Source organism: Protomyctophum bolini, assembly GCF_963924005.1.
Source record: "Protomyctophum bolini genome assembly, chromosome: 8".
In the NCBI taxonomy this organism is placed as follows: domain Eukaryota; kingdom Metazoa; phylum Chordata; class Actinopteri; order Myctophiformes; family Myctophidae; genus Protomyctophum; species Protomyctophum bolini.
In genome coordinates this window covers 33,273,602-33,293,910 of record NC_137869.1, presented here as the reverse complement: position 1 = coordinate 33,293,910, position 20,309 = coordinate 33,273,602, and the positions used below count along the sequence as shown (strand labels likewise).

The 20,309-nt window shown below is 47.1% G+C and overlaps 1 protein-coding gene across 1 annotated transcript in view; it reads left to right on the top strand.

Moving 5' to 3' along the window:
- Positions 1–20,309, top strand: part of dspb (desmoplakin b) — a 58,762-nt gene that overhangs the window by 22,370 nt on the left and 16,083 nt on the right. Inside the window, exons 23-24 of the mRNA XM_080770525.1 lie at positions 191–2,962; positions 3,970–20,261. Of these exons, the coding sequence (XP_080626651.1) occupies positions 191–2,962; positions 3,970–20,261 (19,064 nt within the window). The remainder of the gene's footprint in view (positions 1–190; positions 2,963–3,969; positions 20,262–20,309) is intronic.

Below are 20,309 nucleotides of genomic sequence, written 5' to 3'. Positions count from 1 at the left end.
CTCATGAAATATCATTAAAACCATAAGTAGGTGTTATTTTGTCAAGATAACAGTATTGTCCATTCATTATGTTTGTTACCATTACAGCATTGAGGTATGCTTTGCGTGCATATATATATATATATATATATATATATGAAATAACTTTCATTTATATAAGCCATCCGTCTGTGTTTTGCCTCACCTCTAGATCCGTAACACCAAAATCGACCTGCTGGAGGAGGAGCTTCGCATTGTGAAAGAGGACATGCAGGGCCACAACACCAAGAACCAATCCCTAGAGGTGGCCATCTCCCGCTACCAGTTGGAGCTCTCCCAGTCCCAGGAGCAGGTACTGACTCTGGGCGAGGTGAAAAGAGACGCAGCCCTGACGTGTGGCGCCACGCAAGACACCCTGGACTCCACCCACAAGCAGCTGACAGAACTCCAAGACCAGGTGGGGCATCTCAACCAACTGATGGAGGAAGAGAAAATAAAGCGGAGATCGGCAGAGGAGCGCCGCACACAGCAGCAGCAGGAGTACGACACACTGCTGCAAAAGAGGCAGAAGCAGATAGAGGAGGTAAACTGGGCCAAGATGGAGGTGGAGAACAACGTGGCAGACAGGGAGCGTGAGGCAGAGAAACTGCGGCAGCGGCTGGCTGAGGAGGCGGCGAATAATATGGCGCTGGAAGAGCAGGTGTCAAAGGTAAGGAACCAGTACAATGTGGAGATCAATAACCTTAAGCTCAGCTATGAGTCCCAGATCCATGTTGATCACGCTGACATCCAGCTGCTGGCAGCTCAGAGGGAGGAGGACACAGCCAACATGCAGTTGCAATGTGAGAGGATGGAGTCAGAGAGGAGGGATTTAGAGGACGAAAGGCTTAGGCTTAGGCTGTCTATCAGCCAGGCTGAAGAACACAGGCGAAGGGCAGAAGAGGAGGCCCACAGTCAGCGCTCTGTAATCATGGAGGAGGGGCGCCGGAGGAGAGAGCTGGAGGCCCAGGTGGAGACACTGCTCAGGCAAAGTGCAGAAGATGACAGCCAACACAGGGAGGAATTAGCTGATGTTATCAAGAAACTAGAGGAGAAGGGTGAGCAGCTAGTCTATCTCACACACAGCCTAGAGGAGGAGACCCGCAGGAGGAGAATCACAGAGGAAGGACAGGCTGTGATGGAGCAGAGCATGGGGCAGCTACAGGCCAACGTGGCTGCATCCTCCATGACCATGGCTCAGCTGTGCGAGTGTGAGGAGGAGCTTGAGAAGACACGTATGGAGCTGAAGAGGGAAGTCAGTGAGAGGAACAGGGTTGAGCAGAATATGACCAGGTCACAGGTACGCATCAAGGACCTCCAGGCTGCCAGAGATGGACTAGAGGGTCAGGTAGAGATGCTGAGAATGGCCAATCAAGAGGAAGTGACTAGGAGAAGTAAGGTCGAAGCAAAATTGGAACAGACCACTGCGACGATGAAGGAACATGCAAGCACTATCACCACCTTATGCCACAGCCAAGAACAGACCAATGCTTCAGGAAGAAGAGGTGAAGAAGAACAGCGTAGGCTGCAGGAAGAGCTAGAGAAAAGCTTGAGACAAAACAAGGTATCAACAGAACGTTTGACCCAGTTAAGCTCAGAGCTGAAGACCCTGCAAGCACAGCTCCTTCAAGAGCAGTCATGCATAAAGGAGCTAAACCTCCAGAAGGACAGTATCCACAACACCTTAGATGAAAAATGCAAGGTTCTGAACAGGGTTGAGCAGAATGCATCCATTTTACAAGGACGCATCAAGGAACTCGAGGCTGTCAGAGATGGACTAGAGCGCCAGGTGGACACTCTGAGGAAGACCAATGAAGAGGAATTGACTAGGAGAAGGAGGGTAGAAACAGAATTGGAACAGATCACCATGACCATTAAGGAATATACCAGCACAATCACCACTCTACGCCACAGCCAAGAACAGACCAATGCTTCGGGAAGGATTGGTGAAGAGGAACGGTGTAGGTTGCAGGAAGAGCTAGAAATAAACTTGAGACAAAACAAGGTGTCAACAGAGCATTTCACCCAGTTGAGCTCAAAGATGAAGACCCTGCAAGCACAGCTCCTACAGGAGCAGGCATGTCTAAAGGAGGCAAACCTCCGGAATGAGAGCCTTAACAAAACCATAGAAGAAAAGAGTATGGCACTGAATGAAAACTCTGCTGAACTCCAGAGGCTGAAGCACCAGACAGAAACATTAACCAAGGAGATGCTGAGGGTTGAGCAGAATACAGCCAGGTTACAGGGCCACATCAAGGAATTCCAGGCTGCCAAAGATGGACTACAAGGCCAGTTGGAGACTCTGAGGAAAATCAATCAAGACGAAGTGACCAAGAGAAGCAGGGTAGAAACAGAATTGAAACAGGCCACCATGACCCTGAAGGAGTATACCAGCACTATCGCTACTCTACGCCACAGCCAAGAACAGACCAATGCTTCAGGAAGGAGAGGTGAAGAGGAACAGCGTATGCTGAGGGAAGAGCTTGAGAAAAGTCTGAGAAAAAACAAGTTATCAACAGAGCGTTTGACCCAGTTGTGCTCAGAGCTGAAGACCCTGCAAGCACAGCTCCTCCAGGAGCAGGCATGCATAAAGGAGGCAAACCTCCGGAATGAGAGCCTTTACAAAACCATAGAAGAAAAGAGTATGGCACTGAATGAAAACACTGCTGAGCTCCTGAGACTGAAGAACCAGACAGAACTCTTAACCAAAGGGAGGTTGAAGTTGGAGGAGGAGCTAAGGGTTGTACGACATGAAAAAGAAGACCTTGCAAGATCCCAGCTGACAAGTGAAGATGAGGTGGAATCACAAACATCAGCTTTGGAAGCGCAGCTGCAGAGCAACACTCACAGCAGCGTGGACTACCAGAACCTGGTCTCTGAGCTCTCTTCAGAGAGGGAGAAGCTCAAGGTGGAGGTTGAACAAATACAAAGGCAGGCCATCGAGGTACATGACCGGTTTGTCCTGGACCACCTGTGTCTTTCCAAACAGTCAAGTAGCTACAGTATAGCTGGCTGTGGACAAAGCTTTCTCTTGCATGCTGGAATGCCCATTAGATAGATGCCGTGCACGTCTATGACTCTGATTTGAACACATATGTCACACATTGTATGTGTTTAATGCATTTGCATGCCAGTACAGTATGCACCAATGTGATCTATGCATCTGTTTGCCTGCCAACCTATCTGACCAGCCATCATATCTTTCTGGCCAAAAAATAAATAAATAACCATTCAGCATGCTTTTTTGCCTTTGCTAGTTTTAGCCAGAATGATCAACACCACCAATATCATCCATCATCAACACTGCAACTGTTCCTCTGGTTAAAATGCAGGATACATTTGTCACTGTTTATGTTGCGTGATCTTGAATTGTCTCAACCCCATTTAACTTTAATCTGCAATCTGTAAATTGCTTACTTCAAAACATCCGCCAATTCTTAGAAAATCTGAATGTCTGTCCTTACATTCACAATTTCACATCCCAGAGGATGTGGTACCATTTCTCCACCACCCGGAGTTCTACTTTGTATAGGACTGTTATTTTGTGAAATTACAGATTGCAGATTATTGTATTTGTTTGCTTGTGTAGTGATTTAAATGATGTAGTGATGTAGTGTAAAAAGCATCTATCAAAACATGCATGGTTAGGAAGGATATTGAATATTTAAAATTAATTTAAAATTAATCTATTCTATTATAATCTGATTATGGTATTATCATCAAATATAATAATGTCCTCCCTAACCCTGTATGTGTTGTCTTTGTGTGTTGTAATGAATAGAATTTTTTCATTTTGAATAATAATGTCACTTTCTTGAGAGTGTCATATTATACTTATATACAGCTGCTCTGTAAAATGCTCTCACTATTCAGTGTCATATTATTCAAATTTTAACTTGTTTTTTCTCTTTTGTCCCTTTTATTCTTCATCTTCTCCCTGTTTTTCTGCAGACAACAGCTTTAATCCAGTCCACTCAATCTCAATATAATGAGATGGTGATGGAGAGAGATGCCCTTCAGCACAAACTGAAGTCTTTTGAGGAAGACAAGGACCACTTCCAGAGCTTAGAGAATGAGCTCAGCCGCATCAAATTATCACTGGAGTCTGCTCTCCGCCACAAACAACATTTGGAAGAGGAGAATGAGAAGGTGAGGAAGGACTTTATTTACTGGAAGAATAAATCTGAGAGCAAGGAAGGCGTTGTCCAGCAATATGAGTTGGAGAAGGAGCGTATGGAGCGAGAAAGGAGCAGTCATAAAAGTGAGATAGAGAGGCTGATGACGGAGCTTAATCAGGTTGAGGAGGCCTACAAGAGCAGGCTCTCTACCCTTCAGAAAGAGCCCAGAGAGAAGGCTGTAGTCAGAAAAACTATGCAAACTGAGCTAAAGAGTATTAGAGAGGTTCCCACTCTTGATCCCTCATCCTTGGTCTTTGATGGTGTACGAAAGCCAGTCACAGCACAGCAGTTGCTTGACTGTGGTGTCTTGGACAGGCACACATTTAACCTGCTTGTGAATGGGCAGAAGACTGTCCCAGAGGTGTCTGTGGAAAGGAGAGTCAGTCTGAAGGGGACTGGACCCATAGCTGGGGTGATAGTTGAACAGCTGAAGGGTCCAGGGTCATTTGTTGGACGTCAAGACAAAATGTCCTTGACACAGGCTAAAAATGAGAATCTGCTGCCTTCAGACAGTGCTGACTTGCTACTGGATGCCCAAGCTGCTACAGGCCACATTATCGACCCCAGATCCAATCAGAAATTGACTGTGGAGGAGGCATGTGACCAAGGTGTAGTGGATGAGGGGGATCGACCTAGGCTGATTGCAGCAGAGGCAGCTGCTGTGGGCTTCCATGACCCTGGCACAGGCAAACCTTTGTCAGTATTTCAGGCCATGAAGAAAGGGCTCACTGACAAGAACACAGCACTGCGTTTACTCCAGGCCCAGGAGTCTGTTGGGGGCATTCTGGATCCCATACTCAGTGTGTTCCTCCCTAAAGACAAAGCCATGGAGCGTGATCTAATTGATGAGGAAATGTATCGTGCTCTGAATCAGAGGCCTGAGCTTTACCTAGACCCAGAATCAGAGTTGGGTGCCAGCTATGTGTCACTTAAGAGAAGATGCAAGACTGACCCTAAAACAGACCTTCTCCTTCTGCCTGTCTCCGACAAGTTAGATCCCTCTAAATTGGTATTTGAAGGTGTTCGAAAGTCAGTCACAGCACAACAGTTGCTTGATTGTGGTGTATTAGATAGACCCACATTTAACAAGCTAGTAAAAGGGGTAAAAACTGTCCCTGAAGTGTCCATGGAAAAGAAGGTCAGCTTGAAGGGAATTGGGCCAATAGCTGGAGTGATAGTTCAAGGTCTAAAGCATCCACAATCAGTGGTTGGACATAAAGGCAAAATGTCCCTTACAGAGGCCAAGAAAGTGAAGCTCCTTCCCCAAGAGAGTGTTGACTTATTACTCGATGCCCAGGCTGCTACAGGCCATATCATTGACCCCAAAACCAATCAGAAACTGACAGTTGATGAGGCATGTGTAAAGGGAGTAGTGGATGAATGGGATAGAGATAGGCTATTAGCAGCAGAAGCTGCTGCTGTAGGCTACAAGGATCCCAGCACAGCAAAGGCTCTTTCAGTGTTTGAAGCCATGAACAAGGGAATGATTGACAGGGATACTGCAATACGTTTACTCCAGGCTCAGGAGTCTGTTGGAGGAATTTTGGATCCCATCCTCAGTGTGTTCCTTCCTAGAGACACAGCTATTAAACGCAATATAATAGATAAAGACATTTGTTGTGCTTTAAACCAGAGTCCTGGGTGCTACAAGGATACAGACACTGATCTTGGTGTGAGTTATGGGGTTTTAAAGAAACAATGCAAGACAGAGCCTCACACAGGACTACTACTTTTACCGATCTCTGACAAGATAGATCCCTCTAAATTGATATTTGAAGGTGTTAGAAAGCCAGTCACAGCACAGCAGCTGCTAGATTGTGGTGTACTGGACAAACCCACTTTTGACCAACTTGTGAAGGGACATAAGACTGTCCCAGAGGTATCAGTAGACAAGAGAGTAAGTTTGAAGGGGACTGGACCAATAGCTGGAGTAGTACTTGTAGGTCTAAAGGGTCCGGGATCAGTTACTGGACGGAAAGGAAAAATGTCTTTGACAGAAGCCAAGAAAGATAATCTCCTCCCCACAGATAGTGTTGACTTATTACTAGATGCACAGGCTGCTACAGGCCACATTATCAACCCCAAAACCAATCAGAAACTGACGGTGGAGGAGGCATGTGCCAAAGGAGTTGTGGAAGAATGGGATAGAGATAGGCTGTTGGCTGCAGAAGCTGCAGCTGTCGGCTACTGTGATCCTAGCACAGCAAAGCCCCTCTCTGTGTTTGAGGCCATGAAAAGGGGCATTATTGACAGGGACACTGCAATACGTCTACTCCAAGCCCAGGAGTCTGTCGGGGGGATTCTGGATCCCATTCTCAGTGTGTTCCTCTCCAAAGACACAGCTATAAAGCGCAACCTTATAGATGAAGATCTTTGTTGTGCTCTAAACCAGAGCCCTGAGTTCTATCAGGATCCAGACACTGATCTAGGTGCAAGCTATGGGTCTCTAAAGACAAAATGCAAGACAGAGCCTCACACAGGCCTTCTGCTTCTTCCTACCGCTGACAAGATAGATCCCACTAAACTAGTCTTTGATGGTGTCCGAAAACCAGTCACAGCGCAGCAGCTGCTTGATTGTGGTGTACTGGACAAACCCACATTTGATCAACTTGTGAACGGATATAAATCTGTCCCAGAGGTGTCTGAGGACAAGGTGGTGAATCTGAAGGGCACAGGATCAATTGCTGGTCTAACAACTAGACATGGTGGAAAAATGTCCTTTACAGAAGCAAAGAAAAAGAGCATTGTTTCTATTGATAGCACCAACCTGCTACTGGATGCTCAGGCTGCAACAGGTCACATAATTGACCCCAAATTAAATCAAAAACTGACAGTGGATGAGGCCTGTGCAAGAGGAGTGGTGGACAAGGGTGATGAAGATAGGCTGTTATTAGCAGAAGCTGCCGCAGTAGGCTTCATGGATGCCAGCACAACTAAGCCTCTCTCAATTTGTCAGGCAACAAAGAAAGGTATGATTGACAAGAACACAGCAATACGTTTGCTCCAGGCCCAGGAGTCTGTTGGGGGCATTCTGGATCCCATCCTTAGCGTGTTCCTCCCCAGGGACACAGCTATGAAGCGTAATCTCTTAGATGAAGACCTCTGCCATGCACTAAGCCAGTCTCCTGAGTGTTACGTAGATCCAGACACTGATCAGGGTTCCAGCTATGGCTCTCTAAAGAAAAGATGCAAAACAGAACCTCACACAGGACTTCGGCTTCTGCCTACATCTGGCAAGATAGATCCTTCTAAATTGGTCTTTGAAGGTGTGCGCAAACCAGTAACAGCACAACAACTGCTTGATTGTGGAGTACTGGATAAACCCACCTTTGATGAACTGCTCGAGGGAAAGAAGTCTATCCCAGAGGTTTCTGAGGAAAAGAAGGTCAATCTAAAGGGCACAGGATCAATTGCTGGACTAGAAACCGGACCTCTAGGGAAGATGTCCTTTACAGAGGCCAAGAAAGACAAACTCCTGTCCACTGACTCTGCTGATCTGCTACTGGATGCTCAGGCCGCCACAGGCCACATCATTGACCCCAAGACCAGTCAGAAACTGACAGTAGAAGAGGCCTGTGAAAAAGGAGTTGTCGATAAAACAGATAAGGAGAGGCTGCTGGCAGCAGAAGCTGCTGCTGTGGGCTTCAAGGATCCAAGGACAGCCAAGCCGCTGTCTGTGCTTGAGGCCATGAAAAAAGGAATGATTGATAGGAACACCGCAATACGTCTACTTCAAGCACAGGATTCTGTGGGGGGAATTTTGGATCCCATCATCAGTGTGTTCCTCCCCAAAGACACAGCAATGAAGCGCAATCTTCTAGATGAAGACATTAGTCGTGCTCTCAAGCAGAGCCCTAAGTGCTACCTGGATCCAGCCAATGATCTCAAATCTGATTATGCTTCTTTGAAGAAGAAATGCAAATCAGAGCCTCAGAGTGACCTGCTGCTACTGCCAATCAAAGCCAAGAAAGATCCCTCTGAAATAATCTTTGAAGGTGTGCGCAAACCAGTAACAGCACAACAACTGCTAGATTGTGGAGTACTGGATAAACCCACCTTTGATGAACTGCTCGAGGGAAAGAAGTCTATCCCAGAGGTTTCTGAGGAAAAGAAGGTCAATCTAAAGGGCACAGGATCAATTGCTGGACTAGAAACCGGACCTCTAGGGAAGATGTCCTTTACAGAGGCCAAGAAAGACAAACTCCTGTCCACTGACTCTGCTGATCTGCTACTGGATGCTCAGGCCGCCACAGGCCACATCATTGACCCCAAGACCAGTCAGAAACTGACAGTAGAAGAGGCCTCTGAAAAAGGAGTTGTCGATAAAATAGATAAGGTTAGGCTGCTGGCAGCAGAAGCTGCTGCTGTGGGCTTCAAGGATCCAAGGACAGCCAAGCCGCTGTCTGTGCTTGAGGCCATGAAAAAAGGAATGATTGATAGGAACACCGCAATACGTCTACTTCAAGCACAGGAATCTGTGGGGGGAATTTTGGATCCCATCCTCAGTGTGTTCCTCCCCAAAGACACGGCTATGAAGCGCAACCTTCTAGATGAAGACATTAGTCGTGCTCTTAAGCAGAGCCCTAAGTGCTACCTGGATCCAGCCAATGATCTCAAATCTGATTATGCTTCTTTGAAGAAGAAATGCAAGGCAGAGCCTCAAAGTGACCTGCTGCTACTGCCAACCAAAGACAAGAAAGATCCCTCTGAAATAATCTTTGAAGGTGTGCGCAAACCAGTAACAGCACAACAACTGCTAGATTGTGGAGTACTGGATAAACCCACCTTTGATGAACTGCTCGAGGGAAAGAAGTCTATCCCAGAGATTTCTGAGGAAAAGAAGGCCAATCTAAAGGGCACAGGATCAATTGCTGGACTAGAAACCGGACCTCTAGGGAAGATGTCCTTTACAGAGGCCAAGAAAGAAAAACTCCTGTCCGCTGATTCTGCTGATCTGCTACTGGATGCTCAGGCCGCCACAGGCCACATCATTGACCCCAAGACCAGTCAGAAACTGACAGTAGAAGAGGCCTGTGAAAAAGGAGTAGTCGATAAAAGAGATAAGGAGAGGCTGCTTGCAGCAGAAGCTGCTGCTGTGGGCTTCAAGGATCCAAGGACAGCCAAGCCCCTGTCAGTGCTTGAGGCCATGAAAAAAGGAATGATTGATAGGAACACCGCAATACGTCTACTTCAAGCACAGGATTCTGTGGGGGGAATTTTGGATCCCATCCTCAGTGTGTTCCTCCCCAAAGACACGGCTATGAAGCGCAACCTTCTAGATGAAGACATTAGTCGAGCTCTTAAGCAGAGTCCTAAGTGCTACCTGGATCCAGCCAATGATCTCAAATCTGATTATGCTTCTTTGAAGAAGAAATGCAAATCAGAGCCTCAGAGTGACCTGCTGCTACTGCCAATCAAAGCCAAGAAAGATCCCTCTGAAATAATCTTTGAAGGTGTGCGCAAACCAGTAACAGCACAACAACTGCTAGATTGTGGAGTACTGGATAAACCCACCTTTGATGAACTGCTCGAGGGAAAGAAGTCTATCCCAGAGGTTTCTGAGGAAAAGAAGGTCAATCTAAAGGGCACAGGATCAATTGCTGGACTAGAAACCGGACCTCTAGGGAAGATGTCCTTTACAGAGGCCAAGAAAGACAAACTCCTGTCCACTGACTCTGCTGATCTGCTACTGGATGCTCAGGCCGCCACAGGCCACATCATTGACCCCAAGACCAGTCAGAAACTGACAGTAGAAGAGGCCTGTGAAAAAGGAGTTGTCGATAAAATAGATAAGGTTAGGCTGCTGGCAGCAGAAGCTGCTGCTGTGGGCTTCAAGGATCCAAGGACAGCCAAGCCGCTGTCTGTGCTTGAGGCCATGAAAAAAGGAATGATTGATAGGAACACCGCAATACGTCTACTTCAAGCACAGGAATCTGTGGGGGGAATTTTGGATCCCATCCTCAGTGTGTTCCTCCCCAAAGACACGGCTATGAAGCGCAACCTTCTAGATGAAGACATTAGTCGTGCTCTTAAGCAAAGCCCTAAGTGCTACCTGGATCCAGCCAATGATCTCAAATCTGATTATGCTTCTTTGAAGAAGAAATGCAAGGCAGAGCCTCAAAGTGACCTGCTGCTACTGCCAACCAAAGACAAGAAAGATCCCTCTGAAATAATCTTTGAAGGTGTGCGCAAACCAGTAACAGCACAACAACTGCTAGATTGTGGAGTACTGGATAAACCCACCTTTGATGAACTGCTCGAGGGAAAGAAGTCTATCCCAGAGATTTCTGAGGAAAAGAAGGCCAATCTAAAGGGCACAGGATCAATTGCTGGACTAGAAACCGGACCTCTAGGGAAGATGTCCTTTACAGAGGCCAAGAAAGAAATACTCCTGTCCGCTGACTCTGCTGATCTGCTACTGGATGCTCAGGCCGCCACAGGCCACATCATTGACCCCAAGACCAGTCAGAAACTGACAGTAGAAGAGGCCTGTGAAAAAGGAGTAGTCGATAAAAGAGATAAGGAGAGGCTGCTTGCAGCAGAAGCTGCTGCTGTGGGCTTCAAGGATCCAAGGACAGCCAAGCCCCTGTCAGTGCTTGAGGCCATGAAAAAAGGAATGATTGATAGGAACACCGCAATACGTCTACTTCAAGCACAGGATTCTGTGGGGGGAATTTTGGATCCCATCCTCAGTGTGTTCCTCCCCAAAGACACGGCTATGAAGCGCAACCTTCTAGATGAAGACATTAGTCGTGCTCTTAAGCAGAGCCCTAAGTGCTACCTGGATCCAGCCAATGATCTCAAATCTGATTATGCTTCTTTGAAGAAGAAATGCAAGGCAGAGCCTCAAAGTGACCTGCTGTTACTGCCAACCAAAGACAAGAAAGATCCCTCTGAAATAATCTTTGAAGGTGTGCGCAAACCAGTAACAGCACAACAACTGCTAGATTGTGGAGTACTGGATAAACCCACCTTTGATGAACTGCTCGAGGGAAAGAAGTCTATCCCAGAGGTTTCTGAGGAAAAGAAGGCCAATCTAAAGGGCACAGGATCAATTGCTGGACTAGAAACCGGACCTCTAGGGAAGATGTCCTTTACAGAGGCCAAGAAAGAAATACTCCTGTCCGCTGACTCTGCTGATCTGCTACTGGATGCTCAGGCCGCCACAGGCCACATCATTGACCCCAAGACCAGTCAGAAACTGACAGTAGAAGAGGCCTGTGAAAAAGGAGTAGTCGATAAAAGAGATAAGGAGAGGCTGCTTGCAGCAGAAGCTGCTGCTGTGGGCTTCAAGGATCCAAGGACAGCCAAGCCCCTGTCAGTGCTTGAGGCCATGAAAAAAGGAATGATTGATAGGAACACCGCAATACGTCTACTTCAAGCACAGGATTCTGTGGGGGGAATTTTGGATCCCATCCTCAGTGTGTTCCTCCCCAAAGACACGGCTATGAAGCGCAACCTTCTAGATGAAGACATTAGTCGAGCTCTTAAGCAGAGTCCTAAGTGCTACCTGGATCCAGCCAATGATCTCAAATCTGATTATGCTTCTTTGAAGAAGAAATGCAAATCAGAGCCTCAGAGTGACCTGCTGCTACTGCCAATCAAAGCCAAGAAAGATCCCTCTGAAATAATCTTTGAAGGTGTGCGCAAACCAGTAACAGCACAACAACTGCTAGATTGTGGAGTACTGGATAAACCCACCTTTGATGAACTGCTCGAGGGAAAGAAGTCTATCCCAGAGGTTTCTGAGGAAAAGAAGGTCAATCTAAAGGGCACAGGATCAATTGCTGGACTAGAAACCGGACCTCTAGGGAAGATGTCCTTTACAGAGGCCAAGAAAGACAAACTCCTGTCCACTGACTCTGCTGATCTGCTACTGGATGCTCAGGCCGCCACAGGCCACATCATTGACCCCAAGACCAGTCAGAAACTGACAGTAGAAGAGGCCTGTGAAAAAGGAGTTGTCGATAAAATAGATAAGGTTAGGCTGCTGGCAGCAGAAGCTGCTGCTGTGGGCTTCAAGGATCCAAGGACAGCCAAGCCGCTGTCTGTGCTTGAGGCCATGAAAAAAGGAATGATTGATAGGAACACCGCAATACGTCTACTTCAAGCACAGGAATCTGTGGGGGGAATTTTGGATCCCATCCTCAGTGTGTTCCTCCCCAAAGACACGGCTATGAAGCGCAACCTTCTAGATGAAGACATTAGTCGTGCTCTTAAGCAAAGCCCTAAGTGCTACCTGGATCCAGCCAATGATCTCAAATCTGATTATGCTTCTTTGAAGAAGAAATGCAAGGCAGAGCCTCAAAGTGACCTGCTGCTACTGCCAACCAAAGACAAGAAAGATCCCTCTGAAATAATCTTTGAAGGTGTGCGCAAACCAGTAACAGCACAACAACTGCTAGATTGTGGAGTACTGGATAAACCCACCTTTGATGAACTGCTCGAGGGAAAGAAGTCTATCCCAGAGATTTCTGAGGAAAAGAAGGCCAATCTAAAGGGCACAGGATCAATTGCTGGACTAGAAACCGGACCTCTAGGGAAGATGTCCTTTACAGAGGCCAAGAAAGAAATACTCCTGTCCGCTGACTCTGCTGATCTGCTACTGGATGCTCAGGCCGCCACAGGCCACATCATTGACCCCAAGACCAGTCAGAAACTGACAGTAGAAGAGGCCTGTGAAAAAGGAGTAGTCGATAAAAGAGATAAGGAGAGGCTGCTTGCAGCAGAAGCTGCTGCTGTGGGCTTCAAGGATCCAAGGACAGCCAAGCCCCTGTCAGTGCTTGAGGCCATGAAAAAAGGAATGATTGATAGGAACACCGCAATACGTCTACTTCAAGCACAGGATTCTGTGGGGGGAATTTTGGATCCCATCCTCAGTGTGTTCCTCCCCAAAGACACGGCTATGAAGCGCAACCTTCTAGATGAAGACATTAGTCGTGCTCTTAAGCAGAGCCCTAAGTGCTACCTGGATCCAGCCAATGATCTCAAATCTGATTATGCTTCTTTGAAGAAGAAATGCAAGGCAGAGCCTCAAAGTGACCTGCTGTTACTGCCAACCAAAGACAAGAAAGATCCCTCTGAAATAATCTTTGAAGGTGTGCGCAAACCAGTAACAGCACAACAACTGCTAGATTGTGGAGTACTGGATAAACCCACCTTTGATGAACTGCTCGAGGGAAAGAAGTCTATCCCAGAGGTTTCTGAGGAAAAGAAGGCCAATCTAAAGGGCACAGGATCAATTGCTGGACTAGAAACCGGACCTCTAGGGAAGATGTCCTTTACAGAGGCCAAGAAAGAAATACTCCTGTCCGCTGACTCTGCTGATCTGCTACTGGATGCTCAGGCCGCCACAGGCCACATCATTGACCCCAAGACCAGTCAGAAACTGACAGTAGAAGAGGCCTGTGAAAAAGGAGTAGTCGATAAAAGAGATAAGGAGAGGCTGCTTGCAGCAGAAGCTGCTGCTGTGGGCTTCAAGGATCCAAGGACAGCCAAGCCCCTGTCAGTGCTTGAGGCCATGAAAAAAGGAATGATTGATAGGAACACCGCAATACGTCTACTTCAAGCACAGGATTCTGTGGGGGGAATTTTGGATCCCATCCTCAGTGTGTTCCTCCCCAAAGACACGGCTATGAAGCGCAACCTTCTAGATGAAGACATTAGTCGAGCTCTTAAGCAGAGTCCTAAGTGCTACCTGGATCCAGCCAATGATCTCAAATCTGATTATGCTTCTTTGAAGAAGAAATGCAAATCAGAGCCTCAGAGTGACCTGCTGCTACTGCCAATCAAAGCCAAGAAAGATCCCTCTGAAATAATCTTTGAAGGTGTGCGCAAACCAGTAACAGCACAACAACTGCTAGATTGTGGAGTACTGGATAAACCCACCTTTGATGAACTGCTCGAGGGAAAGAAGTCTATCCCAGAGGTTTCTGAGGAAAAGAAGGTCAATCTAAAGGGCACAGGATCAATTGCTGGACTAGAAACCGGACCTCTAGGGAAGATGTCCTTTACAGAGGCCAAGAAAGACAAACTCCTGTCCACTGACTCTGCTGATCTGCTACTGGATGCTCAGGCTGCCACAGGCCACATCATTGACCCCAAGACCAGTCAGAAACTGACAGTAGAAGAGGCCTGTGAAAAAGGAGTTGTCGATAAAATAGATAAGGTTAGGCTGCTGGCAGCAGAAGCTGCTGCTGTGGGCTTCAAGGATCCAAGGACAGCCAAGCCGCTGTCTGTGCTTGAGGCCATGAAAAAAGGAATGATTGATAGGAACACCGCAATACGTCTACTTCAAGCACAGGAATCTGTGGGGGGAATTTTGGATCCCATCCTCAGTGTGTTCCTCCCCAAAGACACGGCTATGAAGCGCAACCTTCTAGATGAAGACATTAGTCGTGCTCTTAAGCAGAGCCCTAAGTGCTACCTGGATCCAGCCAATGATCTCAAATCTGATTATGCTTCTTTGAAGAAGAAATGCAAGGCAGAGCCTCAAAGTGACCTGCTGCTACTGCCAACCAAAGACAAGAAAGATCCCTCTGAAATAATCTTTGAAGGTGTGCGCAAACCAGTAACAGCACAACAACTGCTAGATTGTGGAGTACTGGATAAACCCACCTTTGATGAACTGCTCGAGGGAAAGAAGTCTATCCCAGAGATTTCTGAGGAAAAGAAGGCCAATCTAAAGGGCACAGGATCAATTGCTGGACTAGAAACCGGACCTCTAGGGAAGATGTCCTTTACAGAGGCCAAGAAAGAAAAACTCCTGTCCGCTGACTCTGCTGATCTGCTACTGGATGCTCAGGCCGCCACAGGCCACATCATTGACCCCAAGACCAGTCAGAAACTGACAGTAGAAGAGGCCTGTGAAAAAGGAGTTGTCGATAAAAGAGATAAGGAGAGGCTGCTTGCAGCAGAAGCTGCTGCTGTGGGCTTCAAGGATCCAAGGACAGCCAAGCCCCTGTCAGTGCTTGAGGCCATGAAAAAAGGAATGATTGATAGGAACACCGCAATACGTCTACTTCAAGCACAGGATTCTGTGGGGGGAATTTTGGATCCCATCCTCAGTGTGTTCCTACCCAAAGACACGGCTATGAAGCGCAACCTTCTAGATGAAGACATCAGTCGTGCTCTTAAGCAGAGCCCTAAGTGCTACCTGGATCCAGCCAATGATCTCAAATCTGATTATGCTTCTTTGAAGAAGAAATGCAAGGCAGAGCCTCAAAGTGACCTGCTGTTACTGCCAACAAAAGACAAGAAAGATCCCTCTGAAATAATCTTTGAAGGTGTGCGCAAACCAGTAACAGCACAACAACTGCTAGATTGTGGAGTACTGGATAAACCCACCTTTGATGAACTGCTCGAGGGAAAGAAGTCTATCCCAGAGGTTTCTGAGGAAAAGAAGGTCAATCTAAAGGGCACAGGATCAATTGCTGGACTAGAAACCGGACCTCTAGGGAAGATGTCCTTTACAGAGGCCAAGAAAGAAAAACTCCTGTCACCTGACTCTGCTGATCTGCTACTGGATGCTCAGGCCGCCACAGGCCACATCATTGACCCCAAGACCAGTCAGAAACTGACAGTAGAAGAGGCCTGTGAAAAAGGAGTTGTTGATAAAAGAGATAAGGAGAGGCTGCTTGCAGCAGAAGCTGCTGCTGTGGGCTTCAAGGATCCAAGGACAGCCAAGCCCCTGTCAGTGCTTGAGGCCATGAAAAAAGGAATGATTGATAGGAACACCGCAATACGTCTACTTCAAGCACAGGATTCTGTGGGGGGAATTTTGGATCCCATCCTCAGTGTGTTCCTCCCCAAAGACACGGCTATGAAGCGCAACCTTCTAGATGAAGACATTAGTCGTGCTCTTAAGCAGAGCCCTAAGTGCTACCTGGATCCAGCCAATGATCTCAAATCTGATTATGCTTCTTTGAAGAAGAAATGCAAGGCAGAGCCTCAAAGTGACCTGCTGTTACTGCCAACCAAAGACAAGAAAGATCCCTCTGAAATAATCTTTGAAGGTGTGCGCAAACCAGTAACAGCACAACAACTGCTTGATTGTGGAGTACTGGATAAACCCACCTTTGATGAACTGCTCGAGGGAAAGAAGTCTATCCCAGAGATTTCTGAGGAAAAGAAGGCCAATCTAAAGGGCACAGGATCAATTGCTGGACTAGAAACCGGACCTCTAGGGAAGATGTCCTTTACAGAGGCCAAGAAAGAAAAACTCCTGTCCACTGACTCTGCTGATCTGCTACTGGATGCTCAGGCCGCCACAGGCCACATCATTGACCCCAAGACCAGTCAGAAACTGACAGTAGAAGAGGCCTGTGAAAAAGGAGTTGTCGATAAAAGAGATAAGGATAGGCTGCTGGCAGCAGAAGCTGCTACTGTGGGCTTCAAGGATCCAAGGACAGCCAAGCCCCTGTCTGTTCTTGAGGCCATGAAAAAAGGAATGATTGATAGGAACACTGCAATACGTCTACTTCAAGCACAGGATTCTGTAGGGGGAATTTTGGATCCCATCCTCAGTGTGTTCCTCCCCAAAGACACAGCTATGAAGCGCAACCTTCTAGATGAAGACATTAGTCGTGCTCTTAAGCAGAGCCCTAAGTGCTACCTGGATCCAGTCAATGATCTCAAATCTGATTATGCTTCTTTGAAGAAGAAATGCAAGGCAGAGCCTCAAAGTGACCTGCTGTTACTGCCAACCAAAGACAAGAAAGATCCCTCTGAAATAATCTTTGAAGGTGTGCGCAAACCAGTAACAGCACAACAACTGCTAGATTGTGGAGTACTGGATAAACCCACCTTTGATGAACTGCTCGAGGGAAAGAAGTCTATCCCAGAGGTTTCTGAGGAAAAGAAGGCCAATCTAAAGGGCACAGGATCAATTGCTGGACTAGAAACCGGACCTCTAGGGAAGATGTCCTTTACAGAGGCCAAGAAAGAAAAACTCCTGTCACCTGACTCTGCTGATCTGCTACTGGATGCTCAGGCCGCCACAGGCCACATCATTGACCCCAAGACCAGTCAGAAACTGACAGTAGAAGAGGCCTGTGAAAAAGGAGTTGTTGATAAAAGAGATAAGGAGAGGCTGCTTGCAGCAGAAGCTGCTGCTGTGGGCTTCAAGGATCCAAGGACAGCCAAGCCCCTGTCAGTGCTTGAGGCCATGAAAAAAGGAATGATTGATAGGAACACCGCAATACGTCTACTTCAAGCACAGGATTCTGTGGGGGGAATTTTGGATCCCATCCTCAGTGTGTTCCTCCCCAAAGACACGGCTATGAAGCGCAACCTTCTAGATGAAGACATTAGTCGTGCTCTTAAGCAGAGCCCTAAGTGCTACCTGGATCCAGCCAATGATCTCAAATCTGATTATGCTTCTTTGAAGAAGAAATGCAAGGCAGAGCCTCAAAGTGACCTGCTGTTACTGCCAACCAAAGACAAGAAAGATCCCTCTGAAATAATCTTTGAAGGTGTGCGCAAACCAGTAACAGCACAACAACTGCTTGATTGTGGAGTACTGGATAAACCCACCTTTGATGAACTGCTCGAGGGAAAGAAGTCTATCCCAGAGATTTCTGAGGAAAAGAAGGCCAATCTAAAGGGCACAGGATCAATTGCTGGACTAGAAACCGGACCTCTAGGGAAGATGTCCTTTACAGAGGCCAAAAAAGAAAAACTCCTGTCCACTGACTCTGCTGATCTGCTACTGGATGCTCAGGCCGCCACAGGCCACATCATTGACCCCAAGACCAGTCAGAAACTGACAGTAGAAGAGGCCTGTGAAAAAGGAGTTGTCGATAAAAGAGATAAGGATAGGCTGCTGGCAGCAGAAGCTGCTACTGTGGGCTTCAAGGATCCAAGGACAGCCAAGCCCCTGTCTGTTCTTGAGGCCATGAAAAAAGGAATGATTGATAGGAACACTGCAATACGTCTACTTCAAGCACAGGATTCTGTAGGGGGAATTTTGGATCCCATCCTCAGTGTGTTCCTCCCCAAAGACACAGCTATGAAGCGCAACCTTCTAGATGAAGACATTAGTCGTGCTCTTAAGCAGAGCCCTAAGTGCTACCTGGATCCAGTCAATGATCTCAAATCTGATTATGCTTCTTTGAAGAAGAAATGCAAGGCAGAGCCTCAAAGTGACCTGCTGTTACTGCCAACCAAAGACAAGAAAGATCCCTCTGAAATAATCTTTGAAGGTGTGCGCAAACCAGTAACAGCACAACAACTGCTAGATTGTGGAGTACTGGATAAACCCACCTTTGATGAACTGCTCGAGGGAAAGAAGTCTATCCCAGAGGTTTCTGAGGAAAAGAAGGCCAATCTAAAGGGCACAGGATCAATTGCTGGACTAGAAACCGGACCTCTAGGGAAGATGTCCTTTACAGAGGCCAAGAAAGAAAAACTCCTGTCACCTGACTCTGCTGATCTGCTACTGGATGCTCAGGCCGCCACAGGCCACATCATTGACCCCAAGACCAGTCAGAAACTGACAGTAGAAGAGGCCTGTGAAAAAGGAGTTGTTGATAAAAGAGATAAGGAGAGGCTGCTTGCAGCAGAAGCTGCTGCTGTGGGCTTCAAGGATCCAAGGACAGCCAAGCCCCTGTCAGTGCTTGAGGCCATGAAAAAAGGAATGATTGATAGGAACACCGCAATACGTCTACTTCAAGCACAGGATTCTGTGGGGGGAATTTTGGATCCCATCCTCAGTGTGTTCCTCCCCAAAGACACGGCTATGAAGCGCAACCTTCTAGATGAAGACATTAGTCGTGCTCTTAAGCAGAGCCCTAAGTGCTACCTGGATCCAGCCAATGATCTCAAATCTGATTATGCTTCTTTGAAGAAGAAATGCAAGGCAGAGCCTCAAAGTGACCTGCTGTTACTGCCAACCAAAGACAAGAAAGATCCCTCTGAAATAATCTTTGAAGGTGTGCGCAAACCAGTAACAGCACAACAACTGCTTGATTGTGGAGTACTGGATAAACCCACCTTTGATGAACTGCTCGAGGGAAAGAAGTCTATCCCAGAGATTTCTGAGGAAAAGAAGGCCAATCTAAAGGGCACAGGATCAATTGCTGGACTAGAAACCGGACCTCTAGGGAAGATGTCCTTTACAGAGGCCAAGAAAGAAAAACTCCTGTCCACTGACTCTGCTGATCTGCTACTGGATGCTCAGGCCGCCACAGGCCACATCATTGACCCCAAGACCAGTCAGAAACTGACAGTAGAAGAGGCCTGTGAAAAAGGAGTTGTCGATAAAAGAGATAAGGATAGGCTGCTGGCAGCAGAAGCTGCTACTGTGGGCTTCAAGGATCCAAGGACAGCCAAGCCCCTGTCTGTTCTTGAGGCCATGAAAAAAGGAATGATTGATAGGAACACTGCAATACGTCTACTTCAAGCACAGGATTCTGTAGGGGGAATTTTGGATCCCATCCTCAGTGTGTTCCTCCCCAAAGACACGGCTATGAAGCGCAACCTTCTAGATGAAGACATTAGTCGTGCTCTTAAGCAGAGCCCTAAGTGCTACCTGGATCCAGTCAATGATCTCAAATCTGATTATGCTTCTTTGAAGAAGAAATGCAAGGCAGAGCCTCAAAGTGACCTGCTGTTACTGCCAACCAAAGACAAGAAAGATCCCTCTGAAATAATCTTTGAAGGTGTGCGCAAACCAGTAACAGCACAACAACTGCTAGATTGTAGAGTACTGGATAAACCCACCTTTGATGAACTGCTCGAGGGAAAGAAGTCTATCCCAGAGGTTTCTGAGGAAAAGAAGGCCAATCTAAAGGGCACAGGATCAATTGCTGGACTAGAAACCGGACCTCTAGGGAAGATGTCCTTTACAGAGGCCAAGAAAGAAAAACTCCTGTCCACTGACTCTGCTGATCTGCTACTGGATGCTCAGGCCGCCACAGGCCACATCATTGACCCCAAGACCAGTCAGAAACTGACAGTAGAAGAGGCCTGTGAAAAAGGAGTTGTCGATAAAAGAGATAAGGATAGGCTGCTTGCAGCAGAAGCTGCTGCTGTGGGCTTCAAGGATCCAAGGACAGCCAAGCCCCTGTCAGTGCTTGAGGCCATGAAAAAAGGAATGATTGATAAAAACACCGC